Source organism: Erythrolamprus reginae, chromosome 5, assembly GCF_031021105.1.
Source record: "Erythrolamprus reginae isolate rEryReg1 chromosome 5, rEryReg1.hap1, whole genome shotgun sequence".
NCBI classification, from domain to species: domain Eukaryota; kingdom Metazoa; phylum Chordata; class Lepidosauria; order Squamata; family Dipsadidae; genus Erythrolamprus; species Erythrolamprus reginae.
The window spans coordinates 10,344,075-10,367,419 of record NC_091954.1 but is presented as its reverse complement, the minus strand read 5'-3'; the positions used below and the strand labels follow the sequence as shown (position 1 = coordinate 10,367,419).

The 23,345-nt window shown below is 41.7% G+C and overlaps 1 protein-coding gene across 1 annotated transcript in view; it reads right to left on the bottom strand.

The window, feature by feature from the left end:
- GRID1 (glutamate ionotropic receptor delta type subunit 1) overlaps window positions 1-23,345 on the bottom strand; it is a 1,069,958-nt gene that overhangs the window by 67,784 nt on the left and 978,829 nt on the right. The window contains exons 8-10 of the mRNA XM_070753904.1: window positions 22,122-22,223; window positions 17,419-17,616; window positions 11,113-11,437 (exon numbers count right to left, since the gene is read on the bottom strand). Of these exons, the coding sequence (XP_070610005.1) occupies window positions 11,113-11,437; window positions 17,419-17,616; window positions 22,122-22,223 (625 nt within the window). The remainder of the gene's footprint in view (window positions 1-11,112; window positions 11,438-17,418; window positions 17,617-22,121; window positions 22,224-23,345) is intronic.

The following is a 23,345-nucleotide window of genomic DNA, read 5'->3' as shown; positions in this document are numbered from 1 at the left end:
TACCAGTGGCCTTGTCCTCCTGGCTGTCTGCCACATCTTCCTGGCTGTCTGCCACATCTTCCTGGCTGTCAGCCAGGCTTTCGCCTTCAGCGTGTGCCGCGTCTCTCCCATCTGTGGGAGCAACGGCTGGCCCAGGCTCAAACACAACAGCCTATATCTAAAGAATTGTTATTATTATTTTTAAATGGCTCAGGCTCCTTTATATCATCTCTTCATCTACTCTGATCGATTTGCTTCTTGCATTTTGTTATTTAACCCTTGTATGCTGTTCGAAAAAAGTTCCTAGTGATATGTTCGGGTCACATACGACCCGGACCGAAAACACTTCATTTGAAGTGCTTATGTTTGGTCAATTTGAAAACTTTTTTCACTTGGAAAGTAGTCTGAACATTTCTGCACACAATGATATGAAAATTGAAATGAAAAAATTAATCCTTATTGGTTTATTTTGCACATAAATGTGCCGCCCCCCCCGTTTTTGTGATTTTTTTTCAATTTATGGATAGTTTTGCTTGCAAAATGCATTCTATTTTACTAAAGTTGGTGTGGGATTGGTAGCTTGAACATTACTGCACACAATGATATGAAAATTGAACTGAAAAAATTAATCCTTATTGGTTTATTTTGCACATAAATGTGCCTCCCCCCCCGTTTTTGTGAAATAGTCTTTACTTTATGGATAGTTTTGCTAGCAGAATGCATTCTATTTTGCTAAAGTTGGTGTGGGATTTGTAGCTTGAACATTTCTGAACATAATGATATGAAAATTGAACTGGAAAAATTGATGCATATTGGTTTATTTTGCATATAAATTTATTTCAATTTATATAAAAATTATGCTGTTAATTTCAAACTTACATACTTTTTTTTAGTAAAATGGATTTCTTTCATAAAATTAGTTATCTGGCTACAATGTGGTTGATTTTCAAAAGGATATTCCAAATATTTATAGACAAATATGTATAAACAGTGACAATAATGGCACACAGCAAGGCCGGGGTGTGTGGCCCTTTTGTGGCAAAAATAAACCAATAAGAACCATTTTTTTCAGTTCATTTATATTTTTCTCATGTTCAGAAATGTTCAATTTAGTATATCAAACCTTTTGGGGGAAAATTCCTTAGGGATCTGTAGCCTTAAAAAAAATAAATTGACACGAAATTCAGAAAGGATGGGGGGAGGGGCTTTTTGATCAAAATAAAAATATAAGTCTCAATTTTTCCAGTTCAATTTTCATATCATTATGTTCATAAATGTTCAAACTAGTTTTCCAGTTGAAAAAGTTTTCAAAAAGATTAAATTCAAGTACCTAAAAAAAATATTTTTGGTCCTGTCATATACGAACAGAAACAGATTTGAAGTTATGAATTTTTTTTGCCCAGAAAACAATTAGCCACCACCCCAAAAATATTTTTTGATGACCAGCATTGTTAAATTGAGTAAATGAATGCCTAAGATTTTAAAGAATATTTCGGATTTGGAGCATAAAAAAATAAAAAGTGAAAATGATTGCAAGCAGCCGAGGGGGGGGGGAGGCCTTATTTCTGATGTTAAAAAACCAGTAAGAATCATTTTTTTCAGTTCCTTTATATTTTTCTTATATTCAGAAATGTTCAAGCTACCAATCCCACACCAACTCCAGTAAAATAGAATGGATTTTGCAAGCAAAACTATCCATAAATTGAAAAAAAATCACAAAAACGGGGGGGGCGGCACATTTATGTGCAAAATAAACCAATAAGGATTAATTTTTTCATTTCAATTTTCATATCATTGTGTGCAGAAATGTTCAGACTACTTTCCAAGTGAAAAAAGTTTTCAAATTGACCAAACATAAGCACTTCAAATGAAGTGTTTTCGGTCCGGGTCGTATGTGACCCGAACATAACATTAGGAACTTTTTTTGCTCAGCAAAAACTAAGCCCCCCACCCCCCCAAAAAAATTCTCATAGAGAGAACCCCTGAAATGATGAAAAGTCATGAAATTTCAAGTTTCAGATATGCAGGGAAAATTTTTTACAGGGACTCAAACTTGGCTTCGGGTCGCATACGACCCGAACAGAACAGCAGGGTTAAAAGCAATCCTTCCTTTGCTATGATATGTTCCTGTGATATATTGCCACAGTCTAATTTAGCCTCTTGACCTGAACAATTGTTTTATGATTCTGTATTTGATTTTTAAAAAAAACATATATACAGTGATACCTCGTCTTACGAACTTAATTGGTTCCGGGACAAGGTTTGTAAGGTGAAAAGTTTGTAAGACGAAACAATGTTTCCCATAGGAATCAATGGAAAAGCGATTAATGCCTGCAAGCCCAAAACTCACTGCTTTTTTTCCGTAACTTGCTTGGTTTCCCATTACATTCTGAAATATCTTATTCTAGAAAGGAGGTCTACAAATTCATTTCAGATTCAGTCTGGCAGTTTTATCAGAGTGATCACAAAGAAAATGTATTGCCAAACAGATCTTTCCCTGTGGCATAAAAATTATCACTTAGTGAGGCCAAATGGTAATGTAGATTGATGCTGGGTGGTAAACAGCACATCAGAGACAGAAATATAAGAGAAAAACACCCCCCACTAACTTCCATATTGAAGATAGAAGAACAAATTGTGTCCAGATACATTATTTATTTTTATTATGATATAAACAGGATCTATGGCCTTATCTACTGCTGATTTTAAACCTTAAAAAAAAGTTTTAAGAATTCTTATTTGGGAGAAAACAGTATTTAAATTATTGTCCTCTAAAAGCATATTTGTTATCCAACTAAATTTTGATTGCCCTACAGAACAGCTGCATTATGTAATTATATTTTGTTTTATTTTCTTTGAAGTGCACAAGACGACTGTACAAATTGGATAACAGGTGACATTTCTCATTAAAAGTTTAGCATCTCCCTGCTTCTTCAGTAAAGTTAATAGCTTTGCAAATTGTATCCTAAAGAGTACAGTGATGGTTAAAAGGGAGGGGGCAACTCCTTGAGTATTTTTTCATGTCAGTTCTAATCCTATTCTTTTTCATTTGAATGATATGTTGTCAATGAATGACGTCTCTGATGTTACAGGGTGAAGGTATCTCTGGTGTGGTGAAATTTCATTTTGCTAAGATGTGAGAAGAAGTATTGAAAAGATAAGAAATATCTGCCAGGTTTTTTTAAATCTCTGGTGGAAGATAGTGACTATTCCAAAATAGAATACAGTGGTACCTCTACTTACAAACTTACTTTGTTCCGTGACCTGGTTTTTAAGTAGAAACGTTTGTAAGAAGAAGCAATTTTTTCTATAGGAATCAATGTAAAAGCAAATAATGTGTGTGATTGGGGAAACCACAGGGAGGGTGGAGGCCCTGTTTCCTCCCAGGAGATTGCTAGAGAGGGCCCATGGAGGCTTCTCCTGACTGTTTCTGGCCCTGTTTCCTCCCAGGAGACTCCTAGAGAGGCCCGACAGAGGCTTCTCCTCACCTTTTCCGCCCGTTTCCTCCCAGGAGATTCCTAGAGAGGCCCCATGGAGGCTTCTCCCTGCCTTTTCCAGCCCTGTTTTCTCTTAGGAGATTCCTAGAGAAGCCCCATGGAGGCTTCTCCCCGCCTTTTCCAGCCCTGTTTCCTCCCAGGGGATTCCTAGAGGCCCCATGGAGGCTTCTCCCTACCTTTTCCAGCCCTATTTCCTCCCAGGAGACTCCTAGAGAGGCCCCACAGAGGCTTCTCCTCACCTTTTCCAGCCCTGTTTCCTCCCAGGAGATTCCTAGAGAGGCCCCATGAAGGCTTCTCCCTGCCTTTTCCAGTTACAGTTTTAGAGGCTCGGGTTTGTAAGAGGAAAATGGTTCTTGAAAAGAGGCAAAAAAATATTTAACACCCAGTTCTTATCTAGAAAAGTTCGTAAATAGCGGTGTTTGTAGGCAGGGGTACCACTGTATCTGCATAGATAGAATCCTGTTAAAGAGAGACTGGCTACACAGGGGGAGGAGTCTAGCAGGGAATTAGTCTGGAATATTTATGTAGGCATAAGAGGGAACGGTCCAACCTGCTTTGAATGCTGATGAACCTTATGTTGTCTGGCCCAGGTACAAACCACCAGTCTAAAAAGATTCCAGTGAAATAGGCATGAGCAATAAAGTAGGAAATTGTACTCTTCATCTGAGGATCTAGTTGTTCATGCTTAACATTCATTGAAAAGGTTAGAAAGCATTCAAGATGGCTCAGACTCTTGTGCCTATGTAAGAATTCCAGACTAATTCCCTGCTTGACTCCTCCACCTGGCTTGGTCAATGTCTCTTCATCAGATAAAGATTTAGATACATAGGATTAAAAACCCATCTGCTCCCTGCTATGTCAAGCATCAATGTTATAGGTGCCTGCCTCTGCCTATGAATAAATACAAAAAACCCATTGGCGCAAAAATCAAACCAAAATGATCTCCTATTTCTTAGATATTTATTTTATTTATTGATTTATTTTCTCCAATACACAATGAGGATTTTAGTGGGTATGTATCTATATACACATAGTAAAATACATGATGAAGGTTATAGAGGAGAAACTCATAGTAAAATATATCTAAGAAATAGTAGAAAAGAAGGTATAGGAATAGAACATATCAATGAAAGAATAGAAGAGATATAGGAATAGAAGAAAGATATAGGAGATATAGGAGAGCAATAGGACAGAGGACGGAAGGCACTCTAGTGCACTTGTACTCGCCCCTTACTGACCTCTTAGGAATCTGGAGAGGTCAACCGTAGATAATCTAAGGGTAAAGTGTTGGGGGTTTGGGGATGACACTATGGAGTCCGGTAATGAGTTCCACGCTTCGACAACTCGCTTACTGAAGTCATATTTTTTACAGTCAAGTTTGGAGTGCTTAATATTAAGTTTAAATCTGTTGTGTGCTCTTGTGTTGTTGTGGTTGAAGCTGAAGTAGTCGCTGACAGGTAGGACGTTGCAGCATATGATCTTGTGGGCAATACTTAGATCTTGTTTAAGTCATCTTAGTTCTAGACTTTCTAGGCCCAGGATTGAAAGTCTAGTCTCATAGGGTATTCTATTTCGAGTGGAGGAGTGAAGGGCTCTTCTGGTGAAGTATCTTTGGACATTTTCAAGGGTGTTAATGTCTGAGATGTGATATGGGTTCCAAACAGATCAGCTGTATTCGAGGTTGGGTCTAACATGGACTGGGCTGGGGAAATATTGTCATTTTCTCTCTTCCAGAATATACTCTGTGACAAGGAATAAATAAGGTCCAGCCAAGCCAATTTCAACTGTACATCAGGGGCAGAGAGAATTAATATCTGTTTATTGAAACATGCTTAACTGTACCTGGATCACCCTGGTTGTCTTGCAGAAATTAAGAGTTAGTGAAATAAGCTCCAATAAACCCTGTAGTATATGTTGCATCAGAATTGCATGCTGAGAAATGATAAGGTACAAAAGAAGAACAGGTTTTCAGCTTATAGAGATATATAGGTGTTGTGATTCCGTCTGAGGCCCCTCAGGGAATGGCTGATCCTCTGCCGGCTTCCTGCTCAGAGGGGGAGGATGAGGAACAGGAGGTTCAGGCAGATGGGGAGGAGGAATCTCAGGCTGAGGGAGAGGGAGGACAGCCAGAGTCCCCCGAGGGGGAGCTCTCCCCAGCAAGCAGAGAAGAGCAACACAACGAAGGGGACAATTAGCCAGGTACTTTCAGCACTAAAGAGGCAACAGCTGGGTTTGGGTGTGGTGCTCTCTGGAAAGGCTGAAAAGGCAGACCCACCCTTCCTGGCTTGTGGAGTATTATCTTTGGGAGTCCTGGGACCTGGCTGTGATCTCTGGCGTCTTGGAATTCTGGTTTGTGACTTTGAATACTGAAACCTTGGGGGGGAAAGGTGTGGGTCTTATTCTCTACAGTGGTGGGTGTGCCAGCAAGAAGTCTGCTGTATTGTCTGGCCGTCAGGACTCTGCTGTGAAGTCTCATAGCCTGCCTGTTGGGAAGAACAGGTTTTTCTCTGTGTTTATTTTTCAAACTATAAAGTGCTTTTGTTTGTACCAGCGTGTCTGGCTGCTTTTTCCAGTTGGTGTTGAAGTCTGGGGGCACCCAGACAGAACATATAGGTATCTGGGTTTTTTTAAAAAAAGAAATGCCCAACTAGATTTGCCTGCATTAACAAGATAACATTATATATTTCTTAGGAAATTCATTTTTTAAAAAAACTTTCTTTGCATGAAGATATATTTTCTCTTACAGTACTCAGGGGATATGGCTTTTTCTCCTTTGAAAGCAGGCATAATATTTAGATTGCAAAACACTCAGAAGTTAGGATGATCTTAAAATGGATATCATCATATGATCATCCTAGGAATAGAATAGAATAGGGATGGAGTGGAGTGGAGTGGAGTGGAAAGGAATGGAATGGAATGGAATAGAATAGAATAGAATAGAATAGAATAGAATACAATAGAATAGAATTTATTGGGCAAGTCTAATTAGACACACAAGGAATTTGTCTTGGTTCATATGCTCTCAGTGTACATGAAAGAAAAGATAAGTTGGTCAAGAATCATAAGGTACAATACTTAATGATTGTCCAGCTACAAATAAGCAATCAAATCATATTAGGAACCAGTCAATATAAATTGTAAGTATACAAGCAACCGAGTTACAGTCATACAATCATTTGTGGGAGGAGATTGGTGATGGGTATGATGAGAAGATTAATAGTAGTGCAGACTTAGTAAATAGTTTGACAGTGTTGAGAGAATTATTTGTTTAGCAGAGTGATGGCAGATTTTTTTCCCCCTCAGAAAACTATAGGCCAGCATTAACATCTGATTTCCACAACTTCAAAAGATGCAATTAGCTTTTGCAACCTGATTGTGGTTCTAGATCAGGGGTGTCAAACTCAATTTCACTGAAGACCGCATTAGGGTTGTGTTTGACCTCGGGGGACTGGAGGTGCATGGTCAGCTCTCCATCACTCATTGAGGCTCCATGTTGGCCATGACATCCTCCTGCAGCCCTCTGCTATTTAAAACAGAACTCGGTGCGACTGCATGGTTTTGGCAGGAACAGCCTCCTGCAGCCCTTTGCCAGTGAAAATGGACTTCAAGGTGCTTTGTGTGGCCTGACTGGTCTTCATTTTCTATCTTGATGACCTCCTGCAGCTGTCGGCTAGTGAAAACGGAACTCAGGTGGTCCTCCTCAGCTCTGTTTTCATTGCGGCTTCTTCCTTCACTGTTTCCAGGGAGAGTCTACAAGCCAGATCCAAGCATCCCATGGGCCCAATCTGGCTTCCGGGCCTTGAATTTGACACCCATGAACTAGATTGACTTCAGATATGGAAACTGAGGAGATGCTATATCATGAACGCAGTTGGATTTCACAGAACTATTCCCATAACCTGGAACATAAATATTAACCGCTCCAAACTTGACTGTAAAAAATATTACTTCAGTAACCGAGTTGTCGAAGCGTGGAACTCATTACCGGACTCCGTAGTGTCATCCCCAAACCCCCAACACTTTACCCTTAGATTATCTACGGTTGACCTATCCAGATTCCTAAGAGGTCAGTAAGGGGCGAGTACAAGTGTACTAGAGTGCCTTCCGTCCCCTGTCCTTTTGCTCTCCTATATCTCCTATACCTTTCTTCTATGCCTATTTTTTTTAATTTATTCATTTGTCCAATACACAATACATATGGAAGAGAATAGACATGAAGTAATATATATAAAGATAATATGTAAAAATAGAGGTGAAGATATATGAAAGGAAGAAAATATATATGATATATGAGATGAAGGAAAGACAATTGGACAGGGGATGAAAGGCACACTAGTGCACTTATGTATGCCCCTTACTGACCTCTTAGAAACCTGGAGAGGTCAACCGTGGATAGTCTAAGGGAGAAATGTTGGGGGTTAAGGGTTGATACTATTGAGTCTGGTAATGAGTTCCACGCTTCGACAACTCGATTGTTAAAGTCATATATTTTACAGTCAAGTTTGGAGCGGTTAATATTAAGTTTGAATCTGTTACGTGCTCTTGTGTTGTTGCGGTTGAAGCTGAAGTAGTCATTGACCGGTAGGATGTTGCAGCATATGATCTTGTGGGCAATACTTAAATCGTGTTTTAGGCGCCGTAGTTCTAAGCTTTCTAGACCCATATCTCTTCTTCTATTCTTTCATTGATATGTTCTATTACTATATCTTCTTTTCTATTCTTTCATAGATATATTTTACTATGAGTATCTCCTCTATAACCTTCCTCATGTATTTTACTATGTGTATATAGATATATACCCACTAAAACCCTCATTGTGTATTGGACAAAATAAATAAATAAAATAAAGAAATAAAAACATGGATTCAAGATACATTTAAGCATTTCAACCTTACTCTGTGAAAATCCATGAGCACCTGACAACATTTAGGTTTAGGTTTAGGTTTATTGGATTTATATGCCGCCCCTCTCCGCAAACTCGGGGCGGCTCACAGCAATAATAAAAAACAGTACAGTACACAATACCAAATCCAATGCCCACCCATCCAGTTCCAATTTAAATTAATAATCTCATAAAAAACAGTATATATAAAAAACAGGCACACAGTCAATCAATCAACAAAACAACATGGGCAAGGGGGAGGTGTTTTAGTTCCCCCATGCCTGACGGCAAAGGTGGGTCTTAAGGAGTTTACGAAAGGCAGGGAGGGTGGGGGCAATCCTAATCTCAGGGGGGAGCTGGTTCCAGAGGGTCGGGGCCCCCACAGAGAAGGCTCTTCCCCTGGGTCCCGCCAGACGACATTGTTTAGTTGAAGGGACCCGGAGAAGACCCACTCTGTGGGACCTAACCGGTCGCTGGGATTCGTGCGGCAGGAGGCGGTCCCGAACATTTAAAACAAAACAAAACATGAACAAAAGCTATCATGGCAAAAGACAATGTATTAAAAATGCAAGTGTGTGGCTAAATAACAATGGATTCTTTTTCTCCCCTGTGGCAGTGTCTCCAACCTTGTATGGATTTTTACCAGTTCTTTTTTCTGGTAAGCTTGAAAGATCATTGAACTATTGCATGTGCTTCTTTAAAACAAAAGGGAAAAACACCTAGGGCCATAGGAACAACCACTCTAAGAATGACATAATTTGACAAGTGTATCAAGATACAGAAGTGTAAAGTGTGTGTGTTTTATGTGCTTTTGAAATCAGCTTCAAAGGCTGACTCGGATGGCCTCACTTCTTCATAAATCACAATCTACTCATCAAGCTACTTGCTTGTCAGGAGTTATTTGTTCGGCAAATTAAAAGTCAAGTAGAGAATGACCATCAAAAGTGTCCCCAATATGCTTTGTTTTTTCCCAAAAGGCAACTGGGACTTCTTGTTTTATCTTTGAAAAGACTTCACTTCTCATCCAAAATACCTTTTTCAATTCAGTTGCTTTTGGGAGGAAAAACACCTTTGGGACAATCACGACCTGAATGTTTGAGAATCTCCATAGACATTCGAACATCAAGGTGGTTTCTGCAGAGAGCCACTATCCAAATAGGACCTTTTCAATTGAGCTTCAGGCCTGGCTACGGCACTGCTTTGGTCACTCTGATGTATAATCTCTGGTGAGTCCGAGATGGGGGTCATTCCTCTATCTTGGTGCTACTTGACCTCTCAGCGGCTTTCAATATTTATTTATTTATTTACTAAAGTTGAAAGGGACCTTGCAGGTCATCAAATCCAACCCCCTGCTCAAGCCGGAAACCCTACACCTCCCCAGCCAGATGGCAGTCCAATCTCCTCTTGAATATGTCGAGAGTTGGGGCATTCACAACCTCCACTGGTAGACCATTCCACTGGTTGATCACTCTGACCGTCAGGAAGTTCTTCCTTGTTTCCAGATTGAATCTCTCCTTGGTCAGCATCCATCTGTTGTTCCTTGTCTGGCCCTGTGGCACCCTGGAAAATAGAGTGATCCCCTCCTCTCCGTGGCAACCCCTTAAGTACCTGTATACTGCTATCATGTCCCCCCTGGCCCTTCTTTTCAGTAGACTATCCATGCCCAGTTCCTGCAACCTCTATATTGACTGTCCATCCTTGGCTCTGGAGGGGAGGAAATTTGGGTGTCCTCCTAAACTCACAGCTAAGATGAGACCAACATCTGACAGCTGTAGCTAGGGGTACCTTTGCACAGGTTCACCTAGTGCACCAATTTATTTTATTTTATTTATTTATTTATTGGATTTGTATGCCGCCCCTCTCCGCAGACTCGGGGCAGCTAACAACAGTGATAGAAAACAGCATGTAACAATCCAATACTAAACAACTAAAAAAAACCCTTATTATAAAACCAAACATGCATACAAACATACCATGTGTAAATTGTAAAGGCCTAGGGAGAAAGAATATCTCAATTCCCACATGCCTGATGGCAGAGGTGGGTTTTAAGAAGCTTACGAAAGGCAAGGAGGGAGGGGGCAATTCTAATCTCTGGGGGGAGTTGGTTCCAGAGGGCCAGGGCTGCCACAGAGAAGGCTCTTCCCCTGGGTCCCGCCAAACGACATTGTTTAGTTGACGGGACCCGGAGAAGGCTCATGTCTTTGTCACCTCATGACTAGACTATTGCAACATGCTCTACATGGGGCTGCCCTTGAAGAGACTATAGGTGGTCCAGAATGCAGCCCCAAGAGTGGTTGTGAGTGCACATAGTTACACCCACATTACACCAATTCTCCGCGGACTGCACTGGCTCCCGATTGGTCTCCGGATACAATTCAAGGTATTAGTCATTACCATTAAAGACCTACGTGGCTTAGGGCCAGACTATCTTCCAGACCACCTTCTACCACATAGCTCCCAGTGACCAGTAAGGGACCACAGGGTTGGTCTCCTCTAGGTTCTGTTGGCTAAACAGTGGCATCTGATGGGCCCACAGGGGAGGCCCTTCTCTGTGGCTGCTCTGACTCTCTAGAACCACTTACCTCCTGAGATCTAGACTACTGGCCTTCTGGAAACTACTGTTTTATATGTTTTTAGTATTATTATATTAGTATATTTTTGCTTGTAAGCCACCCAGAGTCCCTAGGGAATTGGACACCATAAAAATCTAATAAACAAACGAACGAACGAACGAATGCATGAATGAATGAGTACCTTGTTGAACAAAGGCTCCGTACACAATCCAAATGGCGCTGTGAAGTGTGGAAGAAGTACAGGCTCCAGGCTGGGAGGAATTCTGGGCTCTGACTGCTTGGATTCGGTTCAGCACGAAGATGAGGACACCGACTACCGGGATCGCGGCAGCTATGCAAGTCCACACCGCAAAGTCAAAGGGGGCAAAGAGAGAGAAGATGTTGATCTTCTCCTCCGGTTTCTTGATTAAAATGCCTACAGAATAATCCATGTAGCGCTTGCTGAAGTCGACCACGCTCTCTCGTTCAGGGGTGATGGTGATGGCGGAGATGGCCAGGTCAGCTCTCTGTTGAAGACAAGAGAAGGAATGTGAAAGCCCTTGCTGGTTAACTCAACCACCTTGCAGAAGCAGAAGGAGGATTCTGCTGCAATTTATCTATCTATCTATCTATCTATCTATCTATCTATCTATCTATCTATCTATCTATCTATCTATTAGATTTGTATGCTGTCCCTCCCCGAAGACTCGGAGCGGCTCCCAACAGCAATAAAAAACAATATAACAGTGGAACAAATCTAATATTAAAAACATATAAAACCCTATCATTATTTAAAAAACCAAACAGCAACATTCATACCAAACATAAAACAAAGTATAAAAAAGCCTGGGGGAAAGGTGTCTCAACTCCCCCATGCCTGGCGGTATAAGTGAGTCTTAAGTAGTTTACGAAAGACAGGAAGGGTGGGGGCAGTTCTAATCTCCGGGGGGAGTTGGTTCCAGAGGGCCGGGGCCGCCACAGAGAAGGCTTTTCCCCTGGGGCCTGCCAAACGACATTGTTTAGTCGACGGGACCCAGAGAAGGCCAACTCTGTGGGACCTTATCGGTTGCTGGGATTCGTGCGGTAGCAGGCGGTTCCGGAGGTACTCTGGTCCAATGCCATGTAGGGCTTTAAAGGTCATGACCAACACTTTGAATTGTGATCAGAAACTGATCGGCAGCCAATGCAAGCCACGGAGTGTTGAAAAAACATGGGTGAATCTTGGAAGCCTCACGATGGCTCTCGCGGCTGCATTCTGCACGATCTGAAGTTTCTGAACACTCTTCAAAGGTAGCCCCATGTAGAGAGCGTTGCAGTAATCAAACCTCGAGGTGATGAGGGCATGAGTGACTGTGAGCAGTGACTCCCTGTCCAAATAGGGCCGCAACTGGTGCACCAGGCGAACCTGGGCAAACGCCCTCCTCGCCACAGCCGAAAGATGATGTTCCAATGTCAGCTGTGGATCGAGGAGGACGCCCAAGTTGCGAACCCTCTCTGAGGGGGTCAGTAGTTCCCCCCCCCCATGGTAATGGACGGACAGATGGAATGTCTACAGCTCGCGTGTTAGCAGATATGACTCCACGTGCCACCTGTGTCACCCATGCCATAGGTTCTGTTGGATTTAACCACTCTACTACATGCTTGCACTGTCTTGTAAACACATCTTTATGGTCAGGTCACATATAACTGACCAGTGTGTCACCTTTTGATCACCAAAAGGGGCAGGTACTCTGCAGACTATATAAACTTCTGCAGAGTAGATGCTACCCCCCTTTCTGATCCTTTTTTCACCTTGATGACCCTTTCTTGTCCACCTCCTGTGTGCTCGGTTGAGGACACATGTGTTAGATGAAATCCAAAGCCATCCTCACACATGGGACCATCCAGAAGTTATTAATATGGACTGGAATATAAGCTTATCTGCCTGCAATCTGTAATTGCATGAATAAACCAAATTTTAAGTAAAGATTGTATTGTTCATCTTTATGAAGGAGCGATCATTACAACATTGCTAACAAATGGGATTCTGAACCACGTGTCATTTCTTGCCGTGCTAAATCCGCTGCAAATTAAGCCAGCTGAACTCTGCTAATACAAATAATATTAAGAGGAATCATTGAGTCTGTCATCTGCACCTCTATAACTGTCTGGTTTGGTGCTGCAACCCAAAAAGACCGACACAGACTTCAGAACTGCAGAAAAAACAATTGCTGCCAACCTGCCTTCCATTGAGGACCTGTATACTGCACGAGTCAAAAAGAGGGCGGGAAAAATATTTACTGACCCCTCACATCCTGGACACAAATTGTTTCAACTCCTACCCTCAAAACATCGCTACAGAGCACTGCACACCAAGACAACTAGACACAAGAACAGTTTTTTTCCGAACGCCATCACTCTACTAAACAAATAATTCCCTCAACACTGTCAGACTTTCTACTAAATCTGCACTTCTATTCTACTAGTTTTTCTCATCATTCCTATCACCCATTTCCTCCCATGTTGACTGTATGACTGTAAACTGTTGCTTATATCCTAAGATTTTTATTAATATTGCTTCTTCATTGCTTATTTGACCCCTATGACAATCATTAAGTGTCGTACCACATGATTCTTGACAAATGTATATTTTATTTTATGTACGTTGAGAGCATCTGCACCAAGACAAATTCTTTGTGTGTCCAATCACACTTGGCCAATAAAGAATTCTATTCTATTCTAATAATAATCAAAATACCCAACAGGTTCGCTATCACTGGTATAGTTCTATGGACAATAAGAACACACAGATGTGGTCACATGCAGGGACGGATTCCCATTTCTGCCGCATGCATGTGTGAAATTTCATCAGTTTTCACTGAAATCAATCTGTATAGTCTGGAGGACAGAAGGGAAAGGGGGGACATGATCGAAACATTTAAATATGTTAAACGGTTAAATAAGGTTCAGGAGGGAAGTCTTTTTTAGGAAAGCGAACACAAGAACAAGGGGACACAATCTGAAGTTAGTTGCGGGAAAGATCAGAAGCAACGTGAGAAAATATTATTTTACTGAAAGAATAGTAGATGCTTGGAACAAACTTCCAGCAGACGTGGTCGGTAAATCCACAGCAACTGAATTTAAACATGCCTGGGATAAACATATATCCATTGTAAGATAAAATACAGGAAATAGTATAAGGGCAGACTAGATGGACCATGAGGTCTTTTTCTGCCGTCAGTCTTCTATGTTTCTATGTTTCTATATCTCTCGTGTGTGCATCGCCCCACAAGATTTTGTTTCTGCGCATGCACAGAAGCAAAAAACACACTGGGACATGCGTGCAGGTAGGAGAAGCGAAGCTGCACACATACGAATGTGCCGTCCTTATCCATACAGGTAGCAACCCAATACGGGTCACATGTCATGGACTACATTACCCAGAATGCAATATCCAACTATATTCCCCCGATGCAATCTCTTAAAGAAATATTTCTTAAGCTAACCTAAATGTTTGTTTGTTTGTTTGTTTGTTTGTTTGATTTCTATGCTGCCCAATCCAATGGGAGTCAAAGCGGCTTACAATATAAAACACAATAATAGAAGGCAACATTAATATTAAAGCTAAATATCAAAATAATTAAATGATAAAACCCTATTAAAAAAACCCACAACAATCCAATCAATCAGTATATAAACGTAACCTATCGATACAATTCAGCCATGACAGATGATAGTATTCACGGGCCCTCGGGCCTGCTGGCAGAGTCTTCTCTCCTTTCGGAAGGCCAGTAGGGTGGGAGTAGTGTGGACACCAGAGGGGGAGTTGGTTCCATAGAAGTGGGGCAGCCACAGAGGAGGCTCTCCTCCACAACCCCACCAACCTGCCTTGCTTAGTCAACTAACTACCCAGAGAAGGCCAACCCTAATTTATTATTTATTTATTTATTTTGTCCAACACACAATGAGGGTTTTAGTGGGTATATATCTAGTAAAATACATAATGAAGGTTATAGAGGAGATACTCATAGTAAAATATATCTAGGAAATAATAGAAAAGAAGATATAGTAATAGAACATATCAATGAAAGAATAGAAGAAGAGATATAGGAATAGAAGAAAGGTAGAGGAGATATAGGAGAGCAATAGGACAGGGGATGGAAGGCACTCTAGTGCACTTGTACTCGCCCCTTACTGACCTCTTAGGAATCTGGATAGGTCAACCGTAGATAATCTAAGGGTAAAGTGTTGGGGGTTTGGGGATGACACTATGGAGTCCGGTAATGAGTTCCACGCTTCAACAACTCGGTTACTGAAGTCATATTTTTACAGTCAAGTTTGGAGCGGTTAATATTAAGTTTAAATCTGTTGTGTGCTCTTGTGTTGTTGGGGTTGAAGCAGAAGTAGTCACCGACAGGCAGGACGTTGTAGCATATGATCTTGTGGGCAATACTTAGATCTTGTTTAAGGCATCTTAGTTCTAGGCTTTCTAGGCCCAGGATTGAAAGTCTAGTCTCGTAGGGTATTCTATTTCGAGTGGAGGAGTGAAGGGCTCTTCTGGTGAAGTATCTTTGGACATTTTCAAGGGTGTTAATGTCTGAGATGCGATATAGGTTCCAAACAGATGAGCTGTATTCGAGGATGGGTCTGGCAAAAGTTTTGAAATCTTATTGGTCTCTGGGAGGGATGCGGCACGAGATGGTCCCTAAAACAGTCGGTCCTCTATTCTATCAGCACATGTTCTACCACATGTTCTTCTAACACTGCTCTGATACAATTCCAAACTTGGAAGACTTGTTTCAGAAGTGCTACAGGCTCTGTAATGTAGGAAGGCAAAAATTATTTCTGACCTTCTTTTCTTTTTTTTCATCCTGAGATGAAAGGGTTTAGCTATTAAAAGCCAATCAAATAATGCGGCCCCAATTGCCAGAGCAATTCTCGGATTGTATTTTTAAAATTGCTTGTTTGAATGCTGTGGCACTAAATATAACTTCCTCGTGCAAAGAAAAAACAGCGCATGAGGCAGAAGATTAATTTAGAACGCTTCTCTCTGTTACGGTCTTTTTTTTTTCTTTTTTGAATCAGCGGCAGGGAAGAGGTTTTAAGGAAAAACTTAACCATGCAAATTTTGCACTTTTGGCCTAAGTGGGAAAATAGTCCGCAAGGTTTTCTAATGGCAAAATGACTTTAAATGCAAAACTTCTATTATAGAAACATAGAAACATAGAAGACTGACGGCAGAAAAAGACCTCATGGTCCATCTAGTCTGCCCCTATATTATTTTCTGCATTTTATCTTACGATGGATCTATGTTTATCCCAGGCATGTTTAAATTCAGTTACTGTGGATTTACCAACCACGTCTGGTGGAAGTTTGTTCCAAGGATCTACTACTCTTCCAGTGAAATAATATTTTCTCATGTTGCTTTTGATCTTTCCCCCAACTAACTTCAGATTATGTCCCCTTGTTCTTGTGTTCACTTTCCTATTAAAAACCTTCTTATGTACCGACATTGGCATTTAAACAATTCAGGTACACTGGATGGAGTACAATGGTACCTCTACCTACAAACGCCTCTACTTACAAATTTTTCTAGATAAGAACCGGGTGTTCAAGATTTTTTTGCCTCTTCTCAAGAACCATTTTCCACTTACAAACCTGAGCCTCTGAAACTGTAACCAGAAAAGGCAGGGAGAAGCCTTTGTGGGGCCTCTCTAGGAATCTCCTGGGAGGAAACAGATATGGTTCCACGTGGCACGCATGCCATAGGTTCACCACCACTGCCCTAAATGAATTTTAACTGCTACCCACAAGTTCACCATGTTGACCAATCTCCTTCTGTCAACGTGTCTGTTACTCCCATCAGCTTCCGGGCAGGTGCCAAACAAAGGATGACCTTGAGAATCTAGAAGTAATTTGTTATGGCTCCATCCCTACTGCCCTCATACAGCAGGACCTACAAAATTCCCACAGCACTAAAACATTCTGCATTATAATATGCGGCAGGCCAAAGTCTCCAAATCAAACGATGGCTTTTAGGCTGACACCCTGAGTTCCAGTAACCACTTCTTTTAATTACCGCTGTTAATGAGGAATGTTTTATTGTTAGGAAAGCGGGACCCAGGGGAAGAGCCTTCTCTGTGGCGGCCCCGGCCCTCTGGAACCAACTCCCCCCAGAGATTAGAATAGCCCCCACCCTTCTTGCCTTTCATAAGCTTCTTAAAACCCACCTCTGTCGTCAGGCATGGGGGAACTGAGATATTCTTTCCCCCTAGGCTTCTACAATTTATGTATGGTACGTTTGTATGTATGATTGGTTTTAAAATAAGGGTTTTTAGCTGCTTTAGTATTGGATTGTCGCATGTTGTTTTTACCACTGTTGTTAGCCGCCCCGAGTCTACGGAGAGGGGCGGCATACAAATCCAATGAAATGAAATGAAATGAAATGGTTCACTGTAAAAGAAAAAAAAATGTGTTTTTTTTTAACCCTCCCCTAAAAGAAACAGCATTCAGATATTATGGGGCATACCTTATTAATCAGTTCACCAATCATGCCATTCCATGAGCTGTTATGGAGCTGCTGTCCGTATTTTCCATCAGGAGATTGATAGATCTCATACTTGAAGCCCAAATTCTTGGAAAGGGCATCCAGGACATCAATGGAGAAACCCTTATATCGTTTCGGTTGCCCAAGGATATTCTCAGCCACCATAATAAACGGTTCTTCCTGAGAACAAAGCAAGACTGTTTTTTAAAGGAGACATACAACACTACAAAGTAAAAAAAAGGATGGCATCTCAACAAGCTGTGTTTGCCAAGTCTAGAAAAGGGAAGCTTCATATTTGTCCTTTTTTTTTCAAGGATACAATAATTCTGAATTAAGAGTACAAGTGCACTAGAGTGCCTTCCGTCCCCTGTCCTATTGCTCTCCTATATCTCCTATACCTTTCTTCTATTCCTATATTTCTTCTTCTATTCTGTCATTGATATGTTCTATTACTATATCTTCTTTTCTATTATTTCTTAGATATGTTTTACTATGAGCATCTCCTCTATAACCTTCATAATGTATATAGATATATACCCACTAAAACCCTCATTGTGTATTGGACTGTTGCAGTATAGCATGAAATATGTTAGAATAGGATTGTATTATAATTACATATCTGGACCTCTAGCATAAAAATACTCTGCTTACCCTGATTCTATATCCAGGACAAGAGGGCACTAAACTCGCCTAATCTGCATTCCTGGCAATTACAACAGGGAAACAAAAGGGCTCAAATAAACATCTCACAATAAACAAAGTTTTCACCACTCCGGACAGGACCTTATAGGATCAAGGGGGGGGGGGGATTTACATTGCCTGAAGCATACAACACGACGACAGGGTGATTAAGGAAGATTAGTGAGATAAGGCAGAAGACTTCAGAGAAATTAGGTGTGAATAAACATGTGCTCTTAGGAAGTTTCTAGGAAATTGTTTCTTGATATCTATGGGAAAAGGAAGAACTCAAAAGATATGTTTGAAGTTATGATGTTGAATGTATCATTTGACATGTATATGTAATTATCCCCCATTTCCTTATGTTCCCAAATAAAAAGGGGTACATGGCTCTACACCATGTCACTTGACCCAGAGAGAGACAATGTGTCCAGGTTTTCTTTCTAGGATTCGCGTTCGTGAGTGACCCCACACGGCTGGGTTGCACTTAGCCCCTTTTGAGGACATTGTCTTCACTAGAGACTTTGACAGCATCCACATTGGACAAAATAAATAAATAAATAAATAAAATAAATAAATAAAATAGAATTCCTCTAGTTATTGCTTATCCAGGGATGAATCTTAAAATGGCTACGTCTAAGGCATGGTTTACTTAACAATGGTAGTTACAAGAACAGAAAGAGAGACACATAATCAAGTATCGCTTTCAAAATGAATCAGAGAACGGTGCTTATTTGTCAAACCATTGATTTGAAAAAACCTTGGTCCAGCTGGCCCGGCTGATAAGGACCCCTTTCAAGGGTTACAGGAGAAGATTGTCAACAGTTTTGAAGGCAGAAGAGGGCTCTACGTCTCAACTTATAATAAAGCAGTAAAACCATCTTCTAGGACAGGAGTAGGCAAAGTTGGCTCTTCTAAGACAGTGTTTCCCAACCTTTTTTGAGCCGTGGCACATTATTCACATTTTCAAAATCCTGGGGAACATTAAGGAGGAGCAGATGGGGGACTAAAAAAAGTTTGGACAAAAAATATCTCTCTTCCTCCCTTTCCCTCTATTTCTCTCTCCCTCCCTCTTTCTCTCTCTTCCTTCCTCCCTCTTTCTCTCTCTCTCCATCCCTCTTTCTTTCTCTCTTCCTTCCTCTCTTTTTTGCTCTCTTTCTCTCTCCCTCCTTCCCTCCCTCTATGTCTTTCTCTCTCCCTCCTTCCCCCCTCTCTTGCTCTCTCTCTTGCCTTCTCTCTGTCTCTCTTGCTTTCTTTCTCTCTCTCTTTCTCTGTGTCTCTTACTATCTCTTTCTTTCTTTCTTTTCTTTCTTTCTTTCTCTCTCTCTCTCTTGCTATCTCTCTCTTTCAAAGGACACTTGTCGCCACCCTGCCAGGGAAGCTCCAGCTGGGCGGGGCAGTGCCGGTGCCTCCGACCTGGAGCTCCTGCTCGCAGCCACTGCCCACGGCTACTGTCTGAAGCCGCTGCTGCTGGCACTCTCCCACTGGGCCCTAAAGCTCATCTGCCACAAAGAAGGAAGGCGCGAAAAAGGAGGCGCAAAGTATGAAGCTCAGCTTCCGGTCTCGGAAGCTGAGCTTCGCGGCACACTTGATCATGACTCGCGGCACACTAGTGTGCCGCGGCACACTGGTTGAAAAACACTGTTCTAGGACATGTGGACTTCAACTCCCAGAATTCTCGAGCTAGCATGATTGGTTCAGGAATTCTGGGAGTTGAAGTCCACAAGTCATAGAAGAGCCAACTTTGCCTACCCCAGTTCTAGGAGAAGGGAAACTCTGACTGCAAACCTCCCTTGCCTTGTACTGTAGCTATATCCATCTTTGGAAAAGGCTTCAGGAGTAAACCTTGAGGCAAAATGAGCTGGGGTGGCGCAGCAGGTAGAGCGCTGTACTGCAGGCCACTGAAGCTGACTTGTAGATCTGAAGGTCAGCGGTTCAAATCTCATCACCGGCTCAAGGTTGACTCAGCTTTCCATCCTTCCGAGGTGGGTAAAATGAGGACCTGGATTGTGGGGGCAATAGCCTAGCTCTGGGTTTTTTTAAAAGTGCTATTGCTAACATGTTGTAAGCCGCCCTGAGTCTAAGGAGAAGGGCGGCATAAAAATCAAATGAATGAATGAATGAATGAATGGATGGATGGATGGATGGATGGATGGATAGATAATAGATTGATAGATAAATAGATAGATAGATAGATGATAGATTAGATAGATAGATAGATAGATAGATAGATAGATAGATAGATAGATAGATAGATAGATAGATACATAAATAAATATCCAGAGCCAGAGTCCTGGAAGCAGTTTGTGACTATGTACAGCCATGTTCTTATAACTCCTGCGATGTAGCTGGAACCAATCGTATTGGCCTTTGCCATTCCATTGGATTACTATTTATGCTTGGGTAACAGTCTATCCTCCATACTAACCTACCCAGGCCTCGTGCTATGGAGAGGATATTCCAGCTTTGCATACTGCATTTTAGGAACTCTTTCCAGAGCATGATTCCATAGTCTTTCGAGACTCAAGGATGCTGCTCTGGACACAATGCCAAGGAATGTGACAGAGATACTGGCACAAATGTCAGGTAGGTGCGCGTTCTACTCTCTGCAGCAAAAAGCACCCATGTTCCCCAGGGTCACATGCCCCCCTGGCATCACCCTGTGTCCCCCTCCCCATGGGGGCATTGCCCCATTATTTGAGAAACATTGTTTCAAAGCAACGTGCCTGAAGGCCTTAAGGGCTAAACTTTATCAATGAGTCAAGTAGGCAGTGGTCAAGCTGTGTCCGTGGTGGATTGCTCCCAGTTTGGCCCAGTTCTGCGAATCGGTAGCACCAATGGCGGGAAGCAACATAATATAACTCCAAGTAAATCAAAATTCTGTGAAAGCAAACTGTTCACTTAGGAAGCAACACTGATTGACAATAAATTGCACATTTTGTCAGCCCATTCAACTTTGTACAGAACAAAGTATTAAATGAGAATACAGTGATACCTTGTCTTACAAACTTAATTGGTTCCAGGATGAGGTTCTTAAGGTGAAACGTTTGTAAGATGAAACAATGTTTCCCATAGGAATCAATGGAAAAGCGATTAATGCGTGCAAGCCCAAAATTCACCCCTTTTGCCAACCGAAGCACCCATTTTTGCGCTGCTGGGATTCCCCTGTGGCTCCCCTCCATGGGAAACCCCACCTCCGGACTTCCGTGTTTTTGCGATGCTGCAGGGGAATCCCAGCATCACAAAAATGAGCGCTTCACTGGCAACAGAAGTCCAGAGGTCGGGTTTCCCAGCGAAGAGAGCATCAGTGAAATCGCAGCATCGCAAAAACACCAAAGTCCTTGAAACCCCACCTCCGGACCTCTGTGTTTTTGCGATGCTGCGATTTCACTGAGGCTCCCCTCGCTGGGAAACCCCACCTCCGGACTTCCGTTGCCAGTGAAGCACCCATTTTTGCACTGCTGGGATTCCCCTGCTGGGATTCCCCTGCAGCATCACAAAAACACGGAAGTCCGGAGGTGGGGTTTCCCATGGAGGGGAGCCTCATTGGAATCCCAGCAGCACAAAACCGGGTGTTTTGCTGGCAACGGAAGTCCGGAGGTGGGGCATCCCAGCGGCGGTGGTGGGTTTGTAAGGTGAAAATAGTTTGTAAGAAGAGGCAAAAAAATCTTAAACCCTGGGTTATTATCTCGAAAAGTTTGTATGACGAGGCATTTGTAAGGCGAGGTATCACTGTATTTCATTCATTCCGATCTAGGATGTGTTCTTTGAGTGTTCCCTTTGTTGTTTTGAGCAGTGTATGTGATATAGGCATATGCTGCACACAACCACTGCAAGATCTTTTTTTTAACTCAAAATGTTACTTTCTTGAATCTCACCTTGGAAAAAAAGACAACACATCATCGTACAAAGGACAATAGATAATCAAATTCTTTTAAAAAATGTAAAAGATGCTATCAAGTATAATTTTTGGACATTTTACTTCCTCCATTCAAACATGGTCATACCAAGACAGTCACCACTTTCAATGTTAATCCTTGTAGGTCGCTGCCCAGGCGCCGTTCTTGCAAGCTGCCGTTCAATCCCTTCTTCGAATCCCACGTTGCCAACTGCAAAATGGAAATAACACTGGAATGAGAGAAAAGTAAGGTATATTTCTCTAAAGTATCTCTGTAGTGTGCAAAACAGGTACAGGGGGGGGGGGGGGGGGAAGGAGCAGGCCAGAGAATTAAAGAACATTCCAGGAGTCTTAGAAACAGTTTAATGTTTCCAAATGTAAAATAATGCACTTGGGGAAAAGGAATCCTCAATCTGAGTATTGCATTGGCAGTTGTGTGTTAGCAAAAACTTCAGAAGAGAAGGATTTAGGGATCATGATTTCTGACAGTCTCAAAATGACTGAGCAGTGTGGTCGGGCAGTAGGAAAAGCAAGTACAATGCTTGGCTGCATATCTAGAGGTATAACAAGCAGGAAGAGGGAGATTGTGATCCCGCTATATAGAATGCTGGTGAGACCACATTTGGAATACTGTGTTCAGTTCTGAAGACCTCACCTACAAAAAGATATTGAGAAAATTGAACGGGTCCAAAGATGGGCTACAAGAATGGTGGAAGGTCTTAAGCATAAATCGTATCAGGAAACACTTCATGAACTCCATCTGTATAGTCTGGAGGACAGAAGGAAAAGGGGGGACATGATCGAAACATTTAAATATGTCAAAGGGTTAAATAAGGTCCAGGAGGGAATTGTTTTTAATAGGAAAGTGAACACAAGAACAAGGGGACACAATCTGAAGTCAGTTGGGGGAAAGATCAAAAGCAACATGAGAAAATATTATTTTATTGAAAGAGTAGTAGATCCTTGGAACAAACTTCCAGCAGATGTGGTTTGTAAATCCACAGTAACTGAATTTAATTTAGTGTACAAAACAGGTAAAGGGGGAAAAAAGGAGCAGGCCAGAGAATTAAAGAACATCCCAGGAGTCTTAGAAACAGAATTAAAAACTTTGAGCTCTGACTTGGTGATGATGACTTGGTGATGGACAGTTAGATTATCTACGGTTGACCTATCCAGATTCCTAAGAGGTCAGTAAGGGGCGAGTACAAGTGCACTAGAGTGCCTTTCGTCCCCTGTCCTATTGCTCTCCTATATCTCCTGTACCTTTCTTCTATTCCTATATCTCTTCTATTCTTTCATTGATATGTTCTATTACTATACCTTCTTTTCTATT